Source organism: Pieris napi, chromosome 17 (assembly GCF_905475465.1).
Source record: "Pieris napi chromosome 17, ilPieNapi1.2, whole genome shotgun sequence".
In the NCBI taxonomy this organism is placed as follows: Eukaryota; Metazoa; Arthropoda; class Insecta; order Lepidoptera; family Pieridae; genus Pieris; species Pieris napi.
In genome coordinates, this window is record NC_062250.1 from 5795119 (window position 1) to 5819455 (window position 24337).

A 24337-nucleotide genomic window follows, 5' to 3' on the forward strand; every position below is an offset into this window, starting at 1 on the left:
TTAAAGGTGTAAATTTTAAAGATTTCAACGTTTATATGCAATGGTTTTCTTTTATTGTCACATTAATATATATAAACCAGCGTTTCTGCATAGTATCAATTTTTTTTTGATTAACTCTTTATATTTCGCAGTGCCTACATCCTTCCTATATATTCCCAGATTATTAAATAAATTTATTATTTTGTTAGAAAAAGTGTACCGAACTACGAATCCGTAGATCAGATGCCTAGACAAAGATACTTAGCGTACAGCGTGACTCGCTACCGAAATTGTATCGAAGTGGTCACGTGATCACGTAACAGTGATTTTTAATCGCATAGCACAATTTTATTGCTCATTTAGTTATTAATTGAGTTCTGAAGTTAGTTGTTTTCACTAAAACAGAATTTTCTATGTTGTTGACATAGTCTAAACATGTATTCCAAACAATTTTTTTTATATAACGTTTTATTTTACACATTTTGCGAAAGAATTTGCCTTAAATGATCAACTTTTTATATATTTCGAATTTGAGAAGAATATACATATTATATAGAAAACGATGGTTCTATTTGAAAAGGATGGTGCTAACTTGGACATGGTCCTGATTTTATTCGCACGTCACAGGTTTATTTTAAAAACGTCATTCAATAAACATTTATTTTATTAAACATCGTATTCGTTTTTAAAATATTCCTGTAAATCGTTATTTTCAGTGATGTATCTACGATTCATAGATAAATCATTGAAAACGCTTTTTTATAAGTTTGTACAGTTTATAATCGGTATATTTTAAACTTTTAGCGGTAAGGATGTTGAGTCATGCCATTAGTATAAGATTTTCTTTATGCTCAATAAATATAACGATACTTTCAAAGTATTTTTAAGATGAGGTAACGTATATAATGAAACCCTCAAAGCTCCGTTATCATTGAGTAAGAGTGCCGGACACATGACGTGGAAGAATAAAAGGCAAATTAATTTTTGGATGTATCGTAACATTTGACGCGAGCGGTATCCTACTTTGAGTTTCCCAAAGTATTAACTATATAGTGATCGAACCCTCAAATTAAAAAAGGGTGCGTGTACTTATGTACGCGCGTAAGAAGTTATACTTCTTTGGCATTATTAAAAATAGTTTTTGATTGCATGCAAATAATTAATTACAATTACATAATCAAAGTCTGGAAAAGGAGTCATTATAGTCAATAAAGTTCAGTTTACATTTGAAAAATAAAATAAATAAATATTTATTAATATTCTCTTACATTAAGTGTAACATAAATTCTATTATTATTCGAATGTTGTTTTTATGTCCAATGCCGTAGCATCTTCCGTGGGCAACTTCATTCTGTTAATTTTGTGTCACGGTGCGCGCGCATCGTAAAATTTTACTCTCATCAATTTTTCATAACGCGCCTAAGAAGTATAACTTAAAAAAATACGTACACCTTATGAGCACAGATATTTGACATCTACTTTTTATTCGTTTAGAACAGTAGCATAATTTTACTTGTGTAGTGTATAGCTATCAGCCGAACATAATAGTATCGGACGCGTCCTTTGTTCGGCTTGTATTTGGACCTAAATGAAAACATGCTTGGTACGGCAAGTGTCTGGCAATATAAACAGACCGATTATTCAACATGTCAAAGAGGCTCTGATATGAAAAAAAAACCAATACTTTGAATGGTTTTTTGAAATTGAAACTTGTCTATAGCCCGCATTCAATATCTAATACACACAATCGCTCCGTAGACATTACGATTGGTTTAGATATAGAAATCGCGCGATTCAGTCAAACGCACAATATGACCATCATATAAATTATTTATAGATAATAATTGTATTTAATGTATGACTTAGAAAAAACTTTTGTAAAATTAAAACATTTTCTTATTTTTAGTTTAATTTACTTAAGACAATTGTTGAAACACCAATGAATACAATAATATTAATTTAATAATTAGTTATACGATTGCATTTATTCTGCATTTATTCTTGTCCTATCTTGCTCAATATAGATTTACTCTTATTAAAAAGTAAATTAGTTTTATTTCACTGTAAAGCACTGGTGTGTTAAATAGGTAAAACAGTGTTATAAGACTGATTTAGTTTTTGTGAATAAAGGTTAATTAGGGATTTTATAAAGGTGTTTTTCCAACGAAAACTTTGGCTTTTAATTCTCTAAGCTAATTTTATATTTACTCGTATTCGAGTATTTTGTGTAACGTAACAAATTGCTTTACATATTTTTATTTAATAATTTTCATTCCTAGTATTTTAACGACTTTTTATATACATTTTTGTTCTGTTTTTAATTTGAAATTATTTTTAATTTGTATTAGGTATTTCCCCTTTGGATTTACTTAATTTTCCTTATGAAACACTCAGTATGTATTAATAAGATATAAATAATGAAACGTGCAATTTTATTTTATTGATTGGGATTTTGTTTATATATTTTGTCTGTATAATATTTAATATCTTCGTAAAGTTTTGTGAAAGCCACTTGTTATTTTTAATGAAATAAATTATTTTTAAAATGCTATACTTTTATTTATAAATAATTATGTTTCAAAATAATCAAATATATCAGTGGCACTCTAACCTTTTTAGGTCTGGACCTCATATTTCTGTAACTGATTCATGATCATTTGTCAATCTAATAGGCAATTAGATGATCCGCCTCCGCCTGACACACGCCGTCGACTTTTTGGGTCTAACGCAAGCCGGTTTTCCTTCACCCTTCGAGCGAATTGTAGTGCACAGCCGGGGATCGAACCTTCGACCTCAGAAATAAGAGTCACGCGCTGAAGCCGCTATGCCAACACTGCTCTCTTATTTTTATTTCTAGCCTATTCAATTAAATATTTGATCCTAACTAAAAATGGGCCCAACTCAGCTTTTAGTTGCCAGCAATAATAATTTTCAATCAATACTCAAATACTCAATAATCAATACTATCTAAGAATATTATATTTAAAGTACACTAAAATTAGAAACATACGCTTGGTTGCCTGGAAGAGATCGCTCGAAAGCGATAAGTTGCAGCGTTCTTATCATTCAATTATGTGAATTGTATTATATATTTCTGTATGCACAGAAGTGTTAATAATAAAATAAAATTTAAATAGATGAACAGAAATACGATCTATGTGTTAAAAAGAAAAAAGAACTAACAGTCGCGCTTTTACTCATGGAAAATGTATACATGTTGAAGGGTACACAATCCGAGAAGGTATTATTGTATTTTAATATAAATACAAACTTTTATCAAATAGGTTTTCTACACTAAATCAAGTTGCAGTGACGCTGCATATTCGTCTAAGTTTACGCTTTGTTGGTTCTGTGTTAAGATTGACATACTATCTCGCCACAGATCTACTTCTATTTATTTTATTATAACACCTCGTTCGGATGACGATCAAAACCATAGACACAATGCAAGCATCACGTTACGACGCGCATTCTAAATAATGAAATATAAGCTAATAAAGGTCATAAGTTTTTGCATATATTTAGGGTAATACATAATAATATAAATATTTTCGTTAAGTGTCACGAAAATAAAATGATAGTCTTTTGTGAATATATTTTAATGCTACATTTTGTTTTTGACATTGTACATTCACTGATAAACATTTAAAATTTCAATAAAACATGATCACATACAAGTACATACACTCGGGAGTATTGTGAAAAGTAAGAAGAGGTACTGAGGTGGTTCAAACAGTTTAAATATAATTAACATAAAATACACAAGCCATTGCTGCATCAAATCCTTAACTAAAATAAATATTATTAATACTAATGACAAGTTAATTTAAACAATTATACTAGCGGTTTAACTATAACTACCGTTTAAACATTTTCCGTTGCCCCTTCATCAAACTTATTCAACAAGAGGCAACAGAAGAGTGTACTTATTTAATCACTAAATAATTTTATTAACATTAATTTAAATGCTTTTTAAAAGATGCGGACCGAAAAGTTGAGGCAATATTAATTATATAATATTTACAGAATGTATGTTGAATGTTCTCATTAATAAAGTATCAGAAACTTTGTGAATCTATATAAAAATGTATCGCGGAATATGCAAAATTCGAAGATGGTTGGACCAATTTGAGATTTTTTTTAAATTAATTGCTTTATTTTATTTATCGAAATCTGAGGAAACTTTTTGAAGAAAGTTTTTGTTTGAGAAAAACTATCGGAAAATATAAAAAAATGTTTCTGTGTTAGTTACTTACTAAAAGAGTAAGCTAACTACTAGAAAAGTAAGCTAAGTAATAAAAATATATAAAGGTGAAATGAAGTTCGAGGGGCAGCTAGTTCATAATATACTTTGATCTAACAACATTAAATTGTCGTACTGTCAATAGATTTTGTAGATTGGTTTCTAAGAGTCATTTTCGTTTCAAGCTAAACTAGCAATAAAGTTCAAGCATATAAATTATGAGTCATTACGTATTTTAGTATCAACGTATAAACATTCTCCTTTCATAGCAATAAAGGTATAACCCTATATTATTTATGTCCGCATCTGGTTCATATGATTAAAATAAACGAATAAATAATGGCCAACAAAATGATAAATAATCTTAATATACAAAAATGCATGCTAGTAACTATTTTATAGATTTATCTATTTTATAAGTTACATAATAGAAGTTTCTTCTGCGTAATCTTAGGTATAACTTTGTCTTCGTTAAGTTACCCTAAACATTGTAAAGGCTGCTTAAATGTCTAATACTTTGAATATGGTCACTCATAATGAAATTCGTTTTAATACAAAATAACAAAAGCTTATATTATTTTTTAACCAATTGAGCACTCGTACTTAATGTACATAATTTGTTAACGTTTCCAATTATCATTGAACTATATACTTCAGTCTCATCACACTAATATTTACATATTAAGTAAAATGCTACGTTACGAGTAAAATCGACTCTTTGAAATGACATGACATGGCCCTGTAGGTGGATGCGGTCGAGTTATCGTTGCGATTGGAGCAGTCTTCTTTTTCAATTTACTGATCGGCCGTAACTTAAAGAATAGCACTGCTGATACAGCACATGAGCTTATCAGTGTCACTAGGAGAGCACCAAGAGTTGCAGCAAAGCCAGGAGTAGTCATACAAACAAGTCCAGGTGTCGGTACCACACGTGGAGCGGAGTTTTCATCTGAGGAGTCCATATTTAGGTCACCAGCTGAGACGACTCGAATTACTCTGTTGACTCCGACTTCCTTTTCTGGTGATGTTGCTCGTTGTCTCCTGACTCTTCTTTCGTCTCGCCTAACTTCTACTCCTACTGGGTAAGAATCAATCTGGGGTGGCCCGTATTCAGCGTGTGGAGCAATAACGTTGGAACTTTCAGAGCATTGCTCGGGACATCTATATCTGCAGATTTGTATCGTACATTGGAAGTGAACTTCCATTGAGTCAGGGAACTTAAATGCTTGGAAGTGAGCGTATGACAATACTGATGCACTAGCTCCGAAATTCTTTATTTTTGTAAACCGCGACATTAGCTTAGGCCTTGTAACGCAACCTCGTCTGTCAACGAGTTGAATTGGAGCACGCTGGCCGTCATGCGCTACACAATCCCGTACTAACATATCGAACTTGGCATCATCGTCCTTAATTGCCAACACCATAGTCATGGTCTGTCCTATTTTTACTAAACCCGATACCTCAGAAGCCCATGGTCCTTTTCCAACTTGGATTTGCATCCAGCAACCAACGTTATCACCAGCAAAGTCAGCCCGTACAACGTCTAGCATATCTACAGGGAATGGTCGGAATGTGACAGCCTTTTCGTACTGGTCATGCCATGTACAACGCAACTTACGCGCTTGATCCCATACTTCCTGTACTTGTGGGTCGTATTGTATTACAATTACGTTTTCGAAGTATGTACCAGCGGCAGCTACATCACCCCTGTATCTAGGGTCACCACTACCTGCAGTGCCACATGCATGAGCTCCGATCTCAAATGAGGCCGAAGTTCTCCCTAGATTAGGTGGAAGATGAACACATTGGTGGTTCGAGTAGTGACCCTTGGAAAATACTATACCAAAGAAGGGTTTGTCAAAGCTGAGAAACACCCGCATAGCATTTTTTTCGCATTTCACATCTAGTGAAACAATTTTAGGCATATCTGGTGCTGGTGCAGGCCAGACATCTCCTGTTGTGCTAAAAACCTTGTCACTCGCTGACGTCTGAGGATCTGCTGCAGGTGCCGGAGGTGGTGGAGGTCCACGGAAACCTGTTCCAATCTCATTTTTGTGGTGATTCACAGGAGGTCCGAGAGCAAACGGCTTGGAGTGAATCGGATGATGGTTTGTAATTCTTGGCATACCTGAAAGTTGATTTATTATCTGTTATTAAATACTGTTCTATCAGAAATGACCCAAGGTCACGAATTTCAATTGCAGAAATATTTAGTTTTATACCTATTGCATGATGCGGCTGATGGTGAGCTGGATTCTGCCTCCTGTTAAGTTGTGGTGGTACAGGTGGTGGCGGTCCATTGTATGCATGACTTGGAGTATCCCTTTCTGAGGACTCCATAGCCAACTGGTCACTCGAGGGCTCCGCCGCACTGTTTGCATCGGGACTTGCATTACCTCCCCCAGCATTCTCGTTCGATGATTGGTCACCGAATGTGCCATTCTGGAATTAAAACAATTTTATAACTACCTTTGTCAATATAGAATGTAATTGTTTCGAAGAACTGTATTTTAAATAAAATAAAAGTTAAAGACGAAAATTGTTTCGTTTTTGTATCCTCGCTTTCACTAGTACGCGTGGGCAATATTTTAAGTGTTATTTAATTCGACACACTGACCGTTAAAACACTCCCGGACAACTTGGTCGGAAGTTATGCGACAACACCCAAGACTGGGTCGCTCGAGCGAAATCTGGCTAGATGACTCTCGCATTCAAATTTTCATGGGACAGAAATAGAATCATGTGAAAGTTGCCCATTACTCTGTTTTACATTCGATTTAAATCATCATTCCACTGACCGCTCTGCTTGTTAAATGTAACAGGTTTCGAGCAACGAGTTTACACTTAATCATTAATTATTTACTTTTTGTTTTACGCCGAATAGTTTTTGGAAGTTATTTTGGCGGTTAAAATTACTTGTGAATTAAGTGTCGTTTTATTTTCGATATCTGATTTGTTATGGGCGTTGAATTTCTACCGGCCGATATAAATTCATCGATGCTTCATACCTCTCATTTATTTAGCCTCGAGGTACAAAATTAGAAAGTATTGGTATCTGGTCAGAGTGTATGTACGTAGAAGTTGTTTTATTTCTCCAATAGAGATTTATGAGTGGGCTTATGAAGGTTCCTCCTTCGTGTCGACTGTCAGGTATAGCAATTAGTTGAGATTGGAATCCGAATGGATCATAATCTTGAGAATTGAATCTCACAATCACTTACACGCATCGTGTTATACAATAAAGGAGAAAGTTTTAAATTTCGTTTAGGGTAATTACAAATGTTTGAAATTTAATAGACAAGAGATATTGAAGAAGGAATTAACGGCAGAGTAATTGATGCTTTTACAATTAGTAGTAACACAACAGCGTGCTTATATCTAATTTATTTGAAATATTTTTACCCTAATATAGTATTTATGAATAATTCATAAAATATGGAATTATATTTAAAAGAGAAACATTTACTAAACTACAACTAACTGAAACTGACTAACAGCTCTTTGTCCAAACGCAACAACATCTATAATAAACCAACCTAAGAAAAACTGTTTAAAACTTAAGTCGATAAAAATATTGGCTCGTACATCACACCTTGAAAGACACCAATATTAGAGAAACGAAAACACAACGTAGTAATAAAAACATGTACTGAACAGAACACTGATAGTAAAGATGCATAGTGATGTCTTAATAAGTTGAAACTGCGTACGCGCAAGATCCGTCTACACTACGTGCTAAGGAGTGGCCGGCAAGTGGCAAGTGCAGTGTGTCAGCGTGCGGTCGTTGCTCCTACCGGACTAATTTTACTTTCATTATGTATCATTGCACGACTAAACGTCACTCTCTATGTTTGTGGTGATTTCCTCTTTGTTTATTGTTCTGTGGTTTTGGGGACTTTTTATGAAATGATATACGGATTTTAGGAATAAAGATTTTATGCACTAACATACTTTCCGTTGTTTCAAACGTACGATAGGTTTTTTTACAACGGACACCCGACACATTTGGTTACAAATATCAAAAGATTTTTTATCCCCAAATCTATATTAACCATTAGCGCTTTAAGGCTTTTTAAAGAAATTTCAAAAAGGTTAGTCGACATCACAGGAGACCGAAGATCTGGCAGCTACCTCGGACAAAGAATTAGTCTAGCAATTCAAAGGGGGAACGCTGCCAGTATCTTCGGAACCTTTGGAACCCGGAAGGGACTCCTTTTAATGATATATTTTAGTTTATGTTAAGTTTAGTTATTTATTTCAATGTATATTATTTTATTATTATAAGTATTTAGTTATATCTGTCTTTATACTATTAATATAATAAACAATTTGTTGTGTTACACAATAAAAACGTACCATATTTAATATTAGTATATAGCTAACAGGATACCTGTATTTCATAATAATCAAACGAATAATTCAGTACAAAATAAAGCGAGTAAATTTGAATATATATCTAATAGCTTCATGAATGAATAAAGATGAATAGACGCTCACTATGCAAAGAAAACCACTTGCAAAAGCTTAACCTAAACGCTTTTTAAAACTAAAGCTCATTATAAAAACAGGGTGAGGCGAGTAGTGGGACAATGCCTAGAATGACGAGCAGGATTTCAAGTTCAATGTGTGTCGTCGCTGTAGGTCGAGCCGCGACCGACCGCCGGGAAAGCTGACTTTTACTCATAAGGCGACTCTCAGCTATTGTCATAAATTTATGCTAGCCTTCGGCTGAATCTTTGAAATATTTGCTATAAGACTCTAAGGCGTATGCGTAACAGCCCTTTATGGGTCAAGACCGAACTGATGGAGATTGAGGTGAAGGCTTTTGTTTATTAGACATTTTTTTATATTTGGGTGATCTTGCTTCTTCGTACATGTCATCGAATTTTAGGTAGGTAGGACTAAGAGGTGTTGGTTTTGTCCCGATGTTTTGCTTCAGTCTACGCGTATATAATCGGAACAAACCGACGAAATAAGCCTTATTCCAAATACCTTATCTTTATATATATAATTCTTCTGTGAGTGTGTATGTCACTGAACTTCTCTCAAACGACTGGACCGATTTTGAAGAAATTTTTTGTGTGTGTTCAAGGGGATCTGGGAATGGTTTAGATTCACAAATCAGCCCGGCAGGTGGCGCTGCAGTCGGTACGTTCATACTTTAATATCCTAATAGCTTGAAATATCATGCAGGACAACGTCTGTGGGGTCCACTAGTATGTGTCAAAAATATGAGTCAAAAATATTACCTTCATGTTAAATAATTGTTTATTAAGGTTCCATGTTAATTATTGTTGATACTAATTTCTTTTTCTCGGGTATGCAAACTGTATGTGCAATTCTGTTACACCGATGCCATGTACGTAAAAGCACAGCAAGTAAAAAGTGCGCAGACGGAACTGCACACGTCCGTCGGTGGCAGTAGGTCGGAGTTGCCTTATTTGGTGCTTCTACCCGCTGACTGTGTTAGATTCGATCTCATTTTATTTCCTATGGACGACACGCCCCTATTGGTTGTTTTTATAGCGCATTAACAGAATCCGCAACATTTTTTGCATAGAATAGGACCGAAGACGCCAGCATTGATAATAATTATTTTCGCAAGTACATTTATATAGAACACTTTCAGAAGACGTTATTAAAGTATGTTGATAACTGTCTACGTATATGGTTTATTAAATTGACTATTCTAAGGATCTGTTTCACAATGTACGGATAAGTTCTACATAAGTTCCAAATTAGCTATTTATTACTTATTGGTATGATAAACACTATTGTTGCGTTTCACGACTGTCAGATAGCGCTATTCGTCACATAAAGTCCATCATAAGCTATGAGTCCGATGAATGTCAAATAGCACAATTTATTTTCCAAATAATTTATGTGTTGCATAGCTATTTGGTACTTTATCCATACATTATGAAACAGACCCTAAGGGTGCGAGTGCGCTTTCGTCAGAAAGTAAAAATCACATGCCACACAAACAATGGGTCAATGAACTGTTGTAAATGCGTATTTTAAAAATTAAACGTGAAAAACTACGAGCAAAGAAAGCCGCCTACAATTCTGGATTTAATTAATATATCTGCTTATAGGGTAAATCATTTCAAATAGAAATATATAAGGACAATCTTTAATCATTGATCGGCGTTTCTGTTTTGAGCAAGTATAAGAACACGCTTCTCTAGATTTATCGCATAAATGAAATTGCCATATCTCCCTAATAGCTAATTTCCTATAAAAGTTAAAAGCGCATCCAATAAATCAATCTTAATTAGAAGGTATAATTCAACGAAGTGCGCCGGCGCACAGTGATCACCCATTTATGGGCTATATGTAGACTTTCAACTAACTGCTTTGTGGTACTCACAAAGAGAATTAATGACGATTTAATTTCTTTGAATGGCGCCAGTCTAGTACTGTCAACATTATTATAAAAAAAGTTGGTTCAGGTGTAAATGGGGTGCTCTTTGTCGTTCCATTTTACCGAGTTTTCACTCATTTTTGATAATCAATGTAAACCAAATAAAATAAATAAAACCGTACAAATAACATTAAAATATAAATGTATAATTATTTAAAAAACTGGTGAAAGTTAAAATCTGTTAAAATAATTAACTGTTGAAATCGAGCTTTCGTCAACTGTCATTTTCATACAAAGGTCTATCCACAGACACCGATACGACCCCCCATGGATAGCTTGTATCGACAGATGGCTATTACAATCCGTCGATTGGCTATTGGCACAATTTTTACAACATTTGGATTAAAATTACTATCTCAGATGGTGGATTATGGATTGAGATATGTTATTGGGTTCGGGCGTATAAGTGCAAGTGCGGTATCTCGGATACACGAACGTCGAACATAGTGTCAAAACATTATAGAACACTTAGACTATAGTTTAAGCTATTCACTAGTATTGTAGAAAATTAAGTCGACATTATTAACCATAATTATTGTATAGGCTAGATTGTAATTCATGTAAAGTCGTGTCTTCTTGACGAATCTTTTGTGAACTTTTTTGTAAGAAGAAAAAAGGAACTTCAGCGAAGTTCAGTTCTAATATATATAGCTTTATATCTAATATTACTTTAATTTGATTGGGGAATAAAGTATTTAAAAAGTTCATGCCCTTATTCTATTAATCTATCAATATGTGATCAGCCTTAAAATATGACACGAGGAACTCCCTAATTACTATTACTTTTATTATGGTTTATACATATTTATATTATATAGATACTGCAAACTATTCTGTCTCAAGATAAACCGTCAAAAGTAACTGACAACTCAAATGTACAATTAATATTAGTAATAAATACGTTTGAATAATTATGTAAATATAGTAACAGCATTAAACATGGTAAATATTAACAGCAACCGTTTACTGTCAATGGCCGAAAAAGCTTTTATATCCCTTATGTAAAGACTCTTAACCCCATTTTTGTTCATTCAGTATCATTATACTCATCATACACTTGTTACAGAGTTCATTTGATCCTGTCTTATACACATAAACCTTTTGCAGATATTACACAACTCATATGAACAACAACAACAATGTTATATTTGTACTTAAAATTAAATAAAAAATACATAAATCAGTGGCACTACAACCTTTTTAGGTCTGGACCTCAGATTTCTGTATCTGTTTGATGATCATTTGTCAATCTAATAAATAGGCAAGTGGGTGGTGGTCAGCCTCCTGTGCACAGCCGGGGATCGAACCTACGACCTCAGGGATGAGAGTCGCACGCTGAAGCCACTAGGCCAATATGTACTTAAAATTAGAGAGTAAAAATTCTTACCATATGTAATAGGAGAAGTAGAAAAGCCGACGCGCCGCGCCTCAACCGCATCGTGGATCTGCAAACAAACAAACATACGTAAATTTTACATAGAAAGTTCAAATGTTTGACTTTAACTGGGGAAAGTTCTACACGCGCTGAATTTGTAATATATACTTATACGTGTACTTAAAGATGCACATTCTCTCATTAGAAATTTACATAGGCTTTTTACGATATAAAAATAAGGTTTACTATTATAAGATAAGTTAAATTTAAAAAAAATACTGTGATTTTTCACGAAGAAAACTTGGGCGGTTTTGATAAATAAATTGGCTGCCTTAACATCGTGTAGTTAGTAGATTTTTTTTTTATACAAATCATTTACTGAAACAAGTCATTAGTATTTCTGTTTAAGGACACAAAGATAAAATGTTAGAAAAATCAAAAGGAATATTCAATTGTATGAGATACAGGTATAGTAATAAAGTATTTTCAAATGATAATTATGCCATCAGTTTCTCCAATTTCACCTACATTCAAACAAAAGTGTAAGGCTGTTTCCCGCCCTAGAGCAGACGGTACCCACGAGTTGAATAAATACAATTGTAACTGGTGCCTTACTTCTGAAATAACGGTTGATTGTGAATGTAGTGCGAATTAATTATTGAGCTAGGTTTTACTTTTTATGCGCATCGCTTGCGCATTGTCTTCCAAATGGCTATTCATCAAAATTTCTGCAGAAGTATCTGGGTAAACTGCACTAATATGTATAAGGAAGGGTATAACTAAATAGATACCATGGGACCAAAGGGCTCAACGAGTACGTTCAGTGTTACTGAAATCTATCGTCATAGTCGTAGAATAGTGACGGTTCTGACAAATAGTAAACTTTATATTCCATTTCAAAATAATATAACGATTTTAGTCTTTGTCATAACTATTTTCATTCATATTCTGTTATTATGAAAATTGGCATACAAGCAAACAAAAGGGTTTTTTTTAACAAAATAAAAATAATAAGATTAAATTACTTAGTTTTCTAGAAAAATCACATGTTTCTATCAAAGCCGTCACTTTACCGACTGATTAATTTGAAATTTAAAACAGAATTTTTATTTTAATGTGACGTAATATTGAGGCAATGTAGTATCCAAATATGATAAAAAGTGGATTTTGTTTTTTTTTCAAATCCGACATTGTTCTACGATCATGACGCTATATTCGCCATACAGAGAGGCTGAACTCAAACTCAAACTCGAAATACTTTATTCAAGTGGGTAACCAAGTACACTTTTGAATGGTCAAGTTAAATTAATCGTAAATTTACATTTACTACCAGTTCGCAAGTCAAGGGTGTAGAGCGGGTAAGAAGAACTGGCAAGAAACTTTCCGCCTATCTTTTTAATCGCCAAGTATTGTCATACAAATTGTTTGAACTGGAGCAAATCAATCCCAAGGATTTAAGGATCATTTAAGTAGTCCTCAAATTTATAAAACTCATCTTAGTACAAACAAAAATCAACATATACAACTAGACTCTAACGAAAAGTAGATTAAATGAAATTGAAAATTTAGATGTCGAAATCGCAATGTCAATAACCATTTAGTATGCTCCTTCCATTTATTTCAAAAATGGAATGAGCAATTAATATTCAAAAACTTAACATATGATTAAATAAAATGATTAACCAACAAGACATTCGTATACTGAACAATCAAACGTCATCGTTATCATAAGGGAAATGAAAGGGCGGTATTGCTTCGCAAATCGATCACCATTACGGCTATTTTACATGTGTCAGACATGAAGAACAAAACGCCGCCTGCCAGACTTAATTGGCAGGAAAGTATTTTTAATAATCGAATATTTTGGGCGTACCGAACGGGTTCGCGTGATGTGGGTCGACCAGCCCGGGAGAAAGTGCGGCTCTTTGACAACTTTTTTCTGTTTATCGTATGTTCCGCTGTTGTGTAATTAAAGGGTGTGTGCTATGGCATGAATGTTGGGAGGTATTTTTGATTCATACTACAATGTAGTATAATATGTCACATTTAAAATAATTAATAAGAGGGCGGGTATACTGGTGTTTTTGATAGTTTAAATTGAGAAGCAACAGGATAACTTTGAAATTGTGTTGAAGGTCATCTATTCAAGTATCGTAACAGTATATCACTATTATCAAAATGACATAATAATACGTCATTACGAAGCGTACATACTAATGACTTTGAAGTAACTTTGCATGCATCGCAGAGTATGTGAAGCATATTAAAATTGAAAGTAACTAAGGTTTTCCAATGGCATTTTAAGTATTGATGCGCGTATTGATGCGTTTTCTTGACGGACCCTTAGTCGAATTGGTTCGGATATACGTATGGTAATACGTGTAACGTATCATACGTATGGTATTTTGTATTCTGCTTTGACGTCCAATAATCAAACTCAGCTGCAGGTGTTAGTCCGAACAACTCCTCTGAACACTCTCCATGGTAAATGCGGGTGAGGATGCAGAGAGACCCTACATCTCAATATAAATATAAGGTTTTAAGTAAGTTATGAACTGAATTAATAATACAAGCAACGAAAACGTACAAGAATAACTTAAGTAATAAAATAAAAAATCTCTTTTGATAGCCTTAATTCATACTCACTGGTACGAACTCATAACGCAATACCCCATCAACTAAATGGTATTTTTTTCCTATTATATGAATAGATTTATTATTAGCACATTATTTGGGCATGTGAACTTCCTACCTTCTAATTGTATCTTTCATACGAAGCTGTCATATAAAAATAATATAATTATTAGTTTTTTGTCGGCTGTACCTCCCAAAACGTGGGAGCCTCTCACTTTCACTTGGTCTTGACCTAGATATGGAGCGTCATTGAAAATTCTCTTATCATCATATCTGAAATTCGAGGAAAATGTTCTAAAAAGTGGTTCAATAGAATAAACACGTATATAATGGAAATGACAACTTGTTTTAAAACATCATCTGACATTTTGCCACACACATTGGTTGTTCATTTATCTGCGACTAGTAATTTATTTTGAATACCTGATCATTAATTACGACAAATAATCAATTGCAATCAAAAACAAATTTTAAACAAATCTTTTTCCTTTCAATTTTCATTATTTACTTTATTTTTATAGAATCAAGTGAGCCTCCTGCACCTGATGTTAAGTGATACCGCCGCCCATGGACACTCTCAATGCCATAGGGCTCGCGAGTGTGTTGCCGGTCTTTTAAGAATTGGTAAAATATAAATTTATGTACCTATTTAATATTATTGGTCTATAATCATCTATAGCCAAATTGTCAGACGTTCTGTAGAAAAGACTACGATCCGTAACATTTACGATGTCTTTTTGAATATAGAAACCGAGTGTAATTGTTCAATGTGGCTTAATGTTATAAGAGACCGCATGAATTCGTTACATTGTACGCAATGTCATTTACTCTCACTATCACAGTACAATGACCCCGAGATTCGCTAAGATATGTAATCTAGATGTCTGTTAGCTGTCTAGTTAGAAATTAATCGTGCGAAGAAATTAATATGCAAGCACTATGTACATATTTTGTTTCTAGTAAAGTGCGCTTTATCTTAGATCTTTTAGTGTAAATATTCGATCTTTTAATATTATATAGAATAGAAAATGTTTGTTTAGATATTAACTTTATTAAAATTTCAGATTTCTGTATTTGTTTCATGATCATTTGTCTTAAAGGCAAGTAGGTATTCAGCCCCCAGTGCCTGACGCACGCCGTCGACTTTTTGGGTCTAAGGCAAATCGGCTTCCTCACAATGTTTTTCTTCACCGTTCGAGCGAATGTTAATTGCGCATATATACAGAAAGTCCATCAGTGCATAGCTGGGGATCGAACCTACTTCAGGGATGAGAGTCGCACGCTGAAACTAATATGCCAACACCGCGAAGTCCTTTCATTACGCATCTATTATTGTTTTGCCAGGAATCAAACCACTGATAGAATTAAGGCACTCGACCACTGAATAAAGGTAATTTTTTACTCGTTTAAATACGCCCATGACGTAGTTGACGGAGCAACCAAAGATGAAACGTTAGAAAACTTAACAATTAATATTTAATAGGTCTCCCAAACGAAAGTGTATCCCTACACTTTCACCAGACATGACACAGAGGATGAGAAAGATCACACACAAACAAATGAGATAAAATGTCAATTCCAACTTGACAGATAAGTCTGACAGCTGAGCACGGTCGTTAACCCTTCGATTTGACATTTAATTAACGTATATCATGCATCAATTATTGTTGGATTATAATTATATTTTAATCACTCTTTTAAACAATCTTAAGGCAACTCATAACGTATTGATAGTAAGAATATTTGTAAAGGTTTAAAAGATAAATGTTTTTGATAAAGATTTTAAATGTGGTTTTCTTTATATCATTTTTAGCACTATTTTTAAAGGGGCAAAATATTTTTTTGAGACTGATGTGTAAACTCATTTAAAATATTCGTTGCCTTATTACGCTTTGGCATATCCTGATATTTTTTAATTTATTTTTTGATAGATTTGATTTTAGTGTTAAAATACCGGCCTGATACATCCCGATTCACATATTTTCATTCCCACACTATCCCAGGAACTAACAGTCAGTGCTAATTATCGCAAACAATGAATGCGTGTTTGTGTGTGTGTGAATCCGTAGTGTCGTAAACCCACTTACCTGCTGGCACACATAGGAGGGTCATCTCCGGTGTATAGAAACCACGTGTTGATCGAGACATTGACACTTTATATTAATGATTAATGTAAGTGAATTTATATATTTGCTTCGACAAACGGCACACATATCTCCTCGGTTGATATTTCTTTATGTATTAGCAATATCAAGCGAGTGGTTACACATTAGACGTATAGATATTAGGGTTGCCTTGAAGATACCACTTAGTAGCAAAAGGACCGTAGGTTCTGTGTGTGATATAAAGTATAAATAAATAAAATCCACCATATTATATATTTATATGCATTAGTTTATCGAACAGACTACGAGTTAATCATATTTTTTTAAAATATATCTTATGTAATCTTCTTTTGAACTGAAAGGTATAAAACAATTGTGTTTCATATTTCCATTAGCATGAGAATTTGTGTACGTTTATAAAATACCCCGATAAGCCAGCAGATCGAGCGACGATAGTGGGAATAGATAGGCCATACACTCTGAAGAGATTCCAATTATATCCCCAGCGGAAGCTTGATTAGAACCCGCAAGAAAGCGTGGCAAACCTGGCCTCGAACACATGAGGCAAAGAGAGAAAGACGAGGCTCAAGACTGAACTTGATGGAGACTCACCTGTGGACGCCCTCTGGCCCATCTAGGAGTCATAGGAAATTAAGTCAAATACGTTTTTGTTGCGACTTTTTCACGATTTTAATTCAAGAGTCTAACGCCAGTGGCTCTGTGATTGAATAGCAAAATAAACAAATGAATCGTCAAGAGTATCTTCAAAGTGGTAACTGATCAATGCGTAGTCGTAAATGGTGATTTCTATAACACTAAGTAGTTAACACGTAAGAGCTAAGAGCAGTCAAAAACGAAAGTAGATTCGATCTAAAATTGTTGTCCAAAACATCGAGTTTGGATCGTGGTCAGTCGGTCGGCACTTTCACCTTTGCTAATTAGCAACTATATTTTATAGTTATGTCGATTTTGTGGCCGAACTGATGATTGATTTTTATCATCCTTATAGATTGGATTTTGATAGCGTAATTATTGAATTAAAACAATTTTTGTTTTTACATTGCGGAAATTGACGACGCCGGAAATGAGGAAGTTACTAAACATAAATATAAACTGTGGATCACTAGATATAACGCGTTGTTCACATCTGTGACTCTAGGTTATAATCTAAGACTGCAGGTTACTTCCTAACTAACAACATCCAACTTTTGGTATTGTGTTTTTTATATCTATAGTACCGCCTCTTGCGCATGCCCCTTACAATGACTAGAATATGACCTTTGGGGGGTCTTTTGACTAACCCAGGACAATTTACGATGTTATCATAGTTCATCTATAATTGCCAATTATGACAAAACACGGCATATTAATTATCTCGTGTGAACCAAACGGTTACCACGGGCTCTCATTAAAATTTCACGCAAAACACGACAATTGGGAGAAAATTTCAGTTGTGTGTGAACGTATGTCCATAGTTATGGCATAAACAAAAGATCGTTTGTGTATGTCAATTAGAAGCAAATTCCTACAACTCATCAAACTTTCTCTTTTATCTATTCAACTCAACTGAAAAATATTCGATCAATGACTTGAATAATATTGACTGACAATTCATTGAATTTAGGGGAAGGATAATTACTTTGATAAGTGAAGCTTTCTAAAGATATGATTCTTTTAAAAATGATAACGAAAATTTGACACAGAGGTCAATGACATTCCATTTCTAAAATCACTGATAATGGAGACATAACTTTTTATAATTTTATTTAACATTTAACGGTATTATTAATTTCGGTTTAGAAAAAAGAATCCCTTTTTAAATACCGTTATACTATAGATATCCTAGTAATAGGGTACAAAATAAAACTCATAAGTTATAAACAATGAATTAGATGTACGAATTATAGTTGTTTTGCTTAACCGTTTAGAAACATTGTGCAAGTGGCATCGAAGTACATAATATCAAGTACCTAGGTAAAAAATTGCGCACAATCCCCTCTCATGAGAAATGTCCATTGCTGTGAATTGAAAGAAAGCTGTCGACCGGGTGCACTTCCATTAAGAAAGGCAACTCAACACTCGTAGGCCCTTACTTGTACTGTGGCACATTGTAAACAGTGCGATACCTGATCTAGTTTACACTTAGGTTGCAACTTAATTGTAATTGTAAGGCTTAGTTGTTGTAATCCTTTGCAATAACAAAGAACAATGTGTTATATCGATATTAATATGTAAAATCTTTGTGTTAGTTTATTCCGTTAATTACAGTTGATTGGAGATCTTTTATTTAAATGAGACAGTTTAAACTGTTTGTATGGCGTATCTTATTAACAATAGGAAATATCGAAGTTGAAATTTTTGTCATGCCTGAACTATATTAGATATAAGAACCACTAATAGGTACATGTCCTGAAAGGTACAAACAAGAGATTTCCTTTCACCGTTTCTTAGTGTGGAGCTTTTTTATACTTGTAACTGGTATCACGCTAACCCATTTGATGTTTGTAAAAAGTAAATACATTAGATATAGATAGATATCTCTTACACGTATTTTAAGATGGTTGCGAAATTTCGAGCGATGTTCCAAGATTTTATATGTTTGATACATTATAGTCTGTAATATATGTGTGATGATACTATTATGCATTAAACATGATATTATTATTATCAACATCTTACGGATGATAGTCGAAAGAATGGAGTGCCCCTATTTACGACACTACTCCGACATCTCCGCAGGGCTTTGTACCTGATAGTTTTTATTTAACTACTTTTTCCTTATTTTTACTAATTCTCTAACATAGATCTTAAGAAACTATTGTTACTAACTCACTAATCAATGAATGGACTGTATTTGTCTGATTAATAAAAATTATTATTATTATTATTAAATGATAATGTACAGAAATGAATATCAACTGAACGTTTCTTAGGGCAGTTTTTGCCGCGCACCACCACTATGTAGAACCAGCTGCCCACTGAAGTATTTCCGAACCAATTCGACTTAGGGTCCTACAAGAAAAGAGCGTACCAATTCTTAATGTCGGCAACGCACTTGCGAGTGATATCACTTAATATCAGGTGAGCCTCCTGTCCATTTACCTCCGTTACATAAAGCAAGACAAACTTATAGGTAGATTTAAATAAAAGTTGTTAACACCATCAACTATGAAAGAAAACAAATTATTTTCGATAGTAAAAAAATCAAAGCTAACAATTAATAAAGATGGAGAAAGTCCAACAAAAAGTGTACGGTAGGCTTCGCAGGGCCTACTCCACCGGAGATAAATTTCTCCTATTAACGTAACGACTAAAGACGATTAACCGAATACCGACGCACACACATTTCCTGTTTACTTTGCAATATTTTTTATCATTTTTGATCTTATACTTCATTATTAAAGGTCATATTGATTGAGATTTTTCCTTCCGATTACGAAGTCATAAATAAAGTTTATTTGCTCTTCATAATGTTGCATTTTACACATTATCTCAGGCTGGTGCCTATAATAGGATTAAAGAAGTCCTGTGGATAGAAAATATACAAAGACATGACTATATACTAATGACTAAACTAAAGTAACATGTGGGTGTGGGTGTTGGTGTGTCAATATGTGTAAGAGTGTGTAAATTAAACGTGTGTCAAAGAACATAATTTAAAGTCTTATAGTTTATAAAATACGTGTATTAGGTAGTAATATGATTCTTTGAATTAGATAGACAATATTTATGTGTGAGTGAGAAGGGCACACACTCTTCTGCACTTTATTTTACTGATTATTCTATAAGTAACTAAAAAGGTGCGCTACTAATATTTGCCATGTTTATAACTTTTTATGAGAATCGAACATGGTTGTTCACGTTTTATTGCAACCAAGTGTGTTAGATTGATATTACATTTTACATTTTTTTAAATAGGTCATGAGGTTATTGTGACCTAATAGTATCAACAGTTACAAATCAAAGTAACGATTGTAACATTGCCAAATCGAATCAGTAATTATTTTATAATCGACTATTATTCAATTCAAACATAGCGTTATAATTATTTATCAACGGTAAATCTTTGAAGTTGCCGATTGAGCGTGAAATGCCGCGTAATCATTATTATAAGCGTTGGTAATCTGTAGACAAAAATACGTAATTAGACTGTAAAATGTCATTTTAAATCTCTCATCCTCAAAGAATTTTAAACTACATAAACAGAAACAGAAAGACAAAGTTGCATGAAGTTTTAAGTTATACAAGCGTGAACTGTCTGATTTGCAGTAATATCTGCCTTGCGATTCTGTAACTCACTTTTCGAACTCACACAGCGGTTTCAAAAAGTGAGTCACAGAATTGCAAGGCTGATAAAAAAATATTTAAGGACTATGAAATTAAGCAATTTGAACTTGACTAATGAGACTAAATTCACAACAATATGTTAGTAGAGACTTTTGGCATGGCCGTTAGCTAAATAATTCAAATTAATATTAATTGTTAATTAATTTCGAAGTTTGTATGTATTATGTATTATTACTACAATGCCCACTGACTGAAATGTACAGTGTTTCAGAATAACAATGAAAAAAATAGAACGTGTCCTATTAACACCGAAATGTGGGATTGAAAAGTCTTTAGTTTATTTCGAAATATTTCGTTCAAAATTATTTACATTTGCGAATTATAATTAGATAAGCTTTGCTCAAATAAATTGTTTTTTTTAACATGGTAGTTATAACTTAAAATAGTTGACACATAGAAGAAAATATGTGTTATTAAGAGGCAGTAGGTTTTTCGTCTGATGTGTAAACATGCTAATGGACTGAATAAGATTTCCCGTATTCCTTAGTCCGTCTTCTTACACTGTTGGTACTAAAAGTTTTATAAGGAATCCGAAAAAAATACCTAAATAGGAATAAAAACTAATTTAGTTTATATGAGTTAGGGGAAAGTTTAGTTTTTAAACGAAGATTACAAACAACTATATGTTTTATGCAAAATAAATTATTGTTTTATTCGATTACCAGAAATTTCTTTATTTCATTAAATTAAGTAAAATAATATATTAAGCTGCGTAATAATTATTTAAATTAGCTATGCTCTAAGGCATAAGGTGCAACGGGAGTGAACTGTTAGTTTCCTCTTGGACAGCCTTCCGTTTATTAATGTTTAAGTTCTACTAGACACGTGTAAATCTAAAACAGCCTAGAGGGGCCTTAGGAATATAATAGAATATGAAGATGAAATTTTAAAGGATTCTTAGGTATAAAACTTTAACTTATAACGTTCAAATTCAAATGTTACTTTTGACTTTTTCACACGCTTGAAGTGCTAAAGAATCATATGTCATTAAAAGAATACTTTAAAAATATTTTTATGTACATTTCGTATCCTCAATTTTCAGTGCCTTAATAATAAGTGATAATCATATTCATGCATATAAGTCATTTATATAACTAGCCCTTAGTTTTATTAAAAACAATCTGTAACGAATATAAAAATATTCGAAATTCGAATCCAATCATCGTAATTAAAATCTGAAACATTTCCAAATTTAAATTCCACCCCCAGAACATACCGTATAAATCTTCCGAACGCACGGAAACACACACAAGGTCACAGTTCTCACAGATTTCCACAGATAGCACGTGCACGGTACGGTTTGTGCGCGTCGATGCGCGCGCGACGGCCAGTGACAAGTGGTTGTATCGCAGGTGTCAGGCTCCCTCTAACAAGGTCGCTCCCCCCTCGTATACACATTTCACCCGGAGAAAGTCTGCCTACATACATACCAAATTTATGAACTGATTGAGTTGGAATTAAATGTGATGAATGAACCAGGGGTCAACGTTGAAGGTTACGCGATTGGAGCTTGCCCTTAGCCGTTCTATTAATTGTGTACTCTTTGACACTTTTCATTAAGGAGTGCTTATACTGTTCAACATGGGACTTTATATTTAAAAAAACGGCTTACGTTTATAATGTAAACATGGTTTCGAAGGACAAAATAATTTGAACTAGGTAATCTATTCGAAAATAAAGGTTCAACAATATTTGCATAACTAAAACGCCTCGTGAATATGTACTTAAAGTGCAAAACATAGTTAAGAAAATTAGCATTAAAACAATAGTTTCACAGACCAGACTTTGTTGACAATAAATGAAAACCAAAATGGAATAAATGTTTATATTACTGAGTAGTTCATATAATTGTTTACATTGTCAAATTAATATATAATAATACCATAATAATTAATTGTTTTAATACTTGATTGTAATAGTTGTTGAAAAGGATATTTCGTAGAGCATAGGTTCTACGTTTGCTACGAGTCCTTGCGCTACAAAACTTGTAGAAGTATTTGTATTATTAAAATATTAGCCAAGTGTTACCTTTTTTATATCCAAAGATACTACTACTGGGGTACTTGAGTATTTTGCTTCTTTTGTTCTTTTTTACATAATGTCTTTCTGTACCACTCAAATAATTATCGAACATTGATACTAAGCCTTGGATTACATGAAAATACAAATTGTATATTTTACGTTGTTTTTTTTTGTTTAGTGGATAGTAAGGCGAGGTATTTGATCCGCTATCACCATTCAACAGCTGTGTCTATTTAGTGCAATCAATGACTGATTCTCCAGTAATTTTTTTTAATAAATTGTCTCTGAACTACCATAATATTAATAGGAACTATTATTTTCCACCACAAACCTTGTTAGTATTTAACCACAAAAGGCTAATAAGATAGAAACATATTAACTAAGTCATGGTCGTTATATCAGGAAATATAATAATGATTAATAGTAATAATAAATACAAATTTTGCATAAATCTCTTTTTAATAATAAATGTTGGAACTTGAATGTCTTGGAAATTAGTCTGCTATATATTTTATATAACTTATAATTTAAATTTGCTATATCTTATTATACTTTAATTTTATATATAAACATCTCGTGTCACAATGTTAGTTATCATACTCCTCCGAAACGGCTTGACCGATTTTTATCAAATTTTATATGCATATTCATTAGGTCTGAGAATCGGCTATTTTCTATTTTTCATACCCCTAAGTGATAAGGAATGTCCACCCCTAACATTTTATTTTAATTTTTTTAACAAAACTTTTTGTTTTTATTTTTTTTATGATACAGCATACAAAAATACACACAACCTTTAATTGTCACCCCTCGTCGATCAACCCCTATTTTTTATTATAGTAGTGATTTTTATTGAACTAATAAAATGTTTCCTTGAAATAATATACATGGCACAACGACGTTTGCCGGGTCAGCTAGTTATCTATAAAAATTCAAAGATCTGAATTGATCAATACCAACTAAATGGGAGCTTAACACTCGTTTAATTCTAAGACTGATGGCATATGTTCGGTATTGTGTGATCTAATGAAGTTCGCTCACGTGATTTCAATGGAGACTTAGTATTGAAACCAATTAAAAGTTAAAATATTAAAGACTATTTACGACAACATATTTTATTAACACACCTTTTCCATTCAAGATCGCAGCTGCTTTAAACTTTAATAGCCTAGTACTTATTTCTACTTTTATAAGATTCTTAAAAATAA

At 33.2% G+C, this 24337-nt stretch overlaps 1 protein-coding gene across 1 annotated transcript; it reads right to left on the reverse strand.

Annotated features, from left to right (window-relative positions):
- Positions 1-4197: 4197 nt before the first annotated feature.
- On the reverse strand, positions 4198-22453 carry LOC125058072. The gene is made up of 4 exons (XM_047662098.1): positions 22324-22453; positions 12034-12091; positions 6445-6664; positions 4198-6350 (listed from the first exon to the last, which is right to left on the reverse strand). Exons 2-4 carry the CDS (start codon positions 12082-12084, stop codon positions 4921-4923), a joined length of 1701 nt encoding a protein of 566 aa, XP_047518054.1. The 5' UTR covers positions 12085-12091; positions 22324-22453; the 3' UTR covers positions 4198-4920.
- Between the last annotated feature and the right edge of the window lie 1884 nt (positions 22454-24337).

Coding starts and splice junctions, on each gene's coding strand:
- LOC125058072 (XM_047662098.1), bottom strand. CDS start 12,084: ATGCGGTTGAGGCGCGGCGCGTCGGCTTTTCTACTTCTCCTATTACAT. Junction 6,665..12,033: donor TACTTCTCCTATTACATATG/GTAAGAATTTTT, acceptor TTTTAATTCCAG/AATGGCACATTCGGTGACCA. Junction 6,351..6,444: donor TCAGCCGCATCATGCAATAG/GTATAAAACTAA, acceptor ATCAACTTTCAG/GTATGCCAAGAATTACAAAC.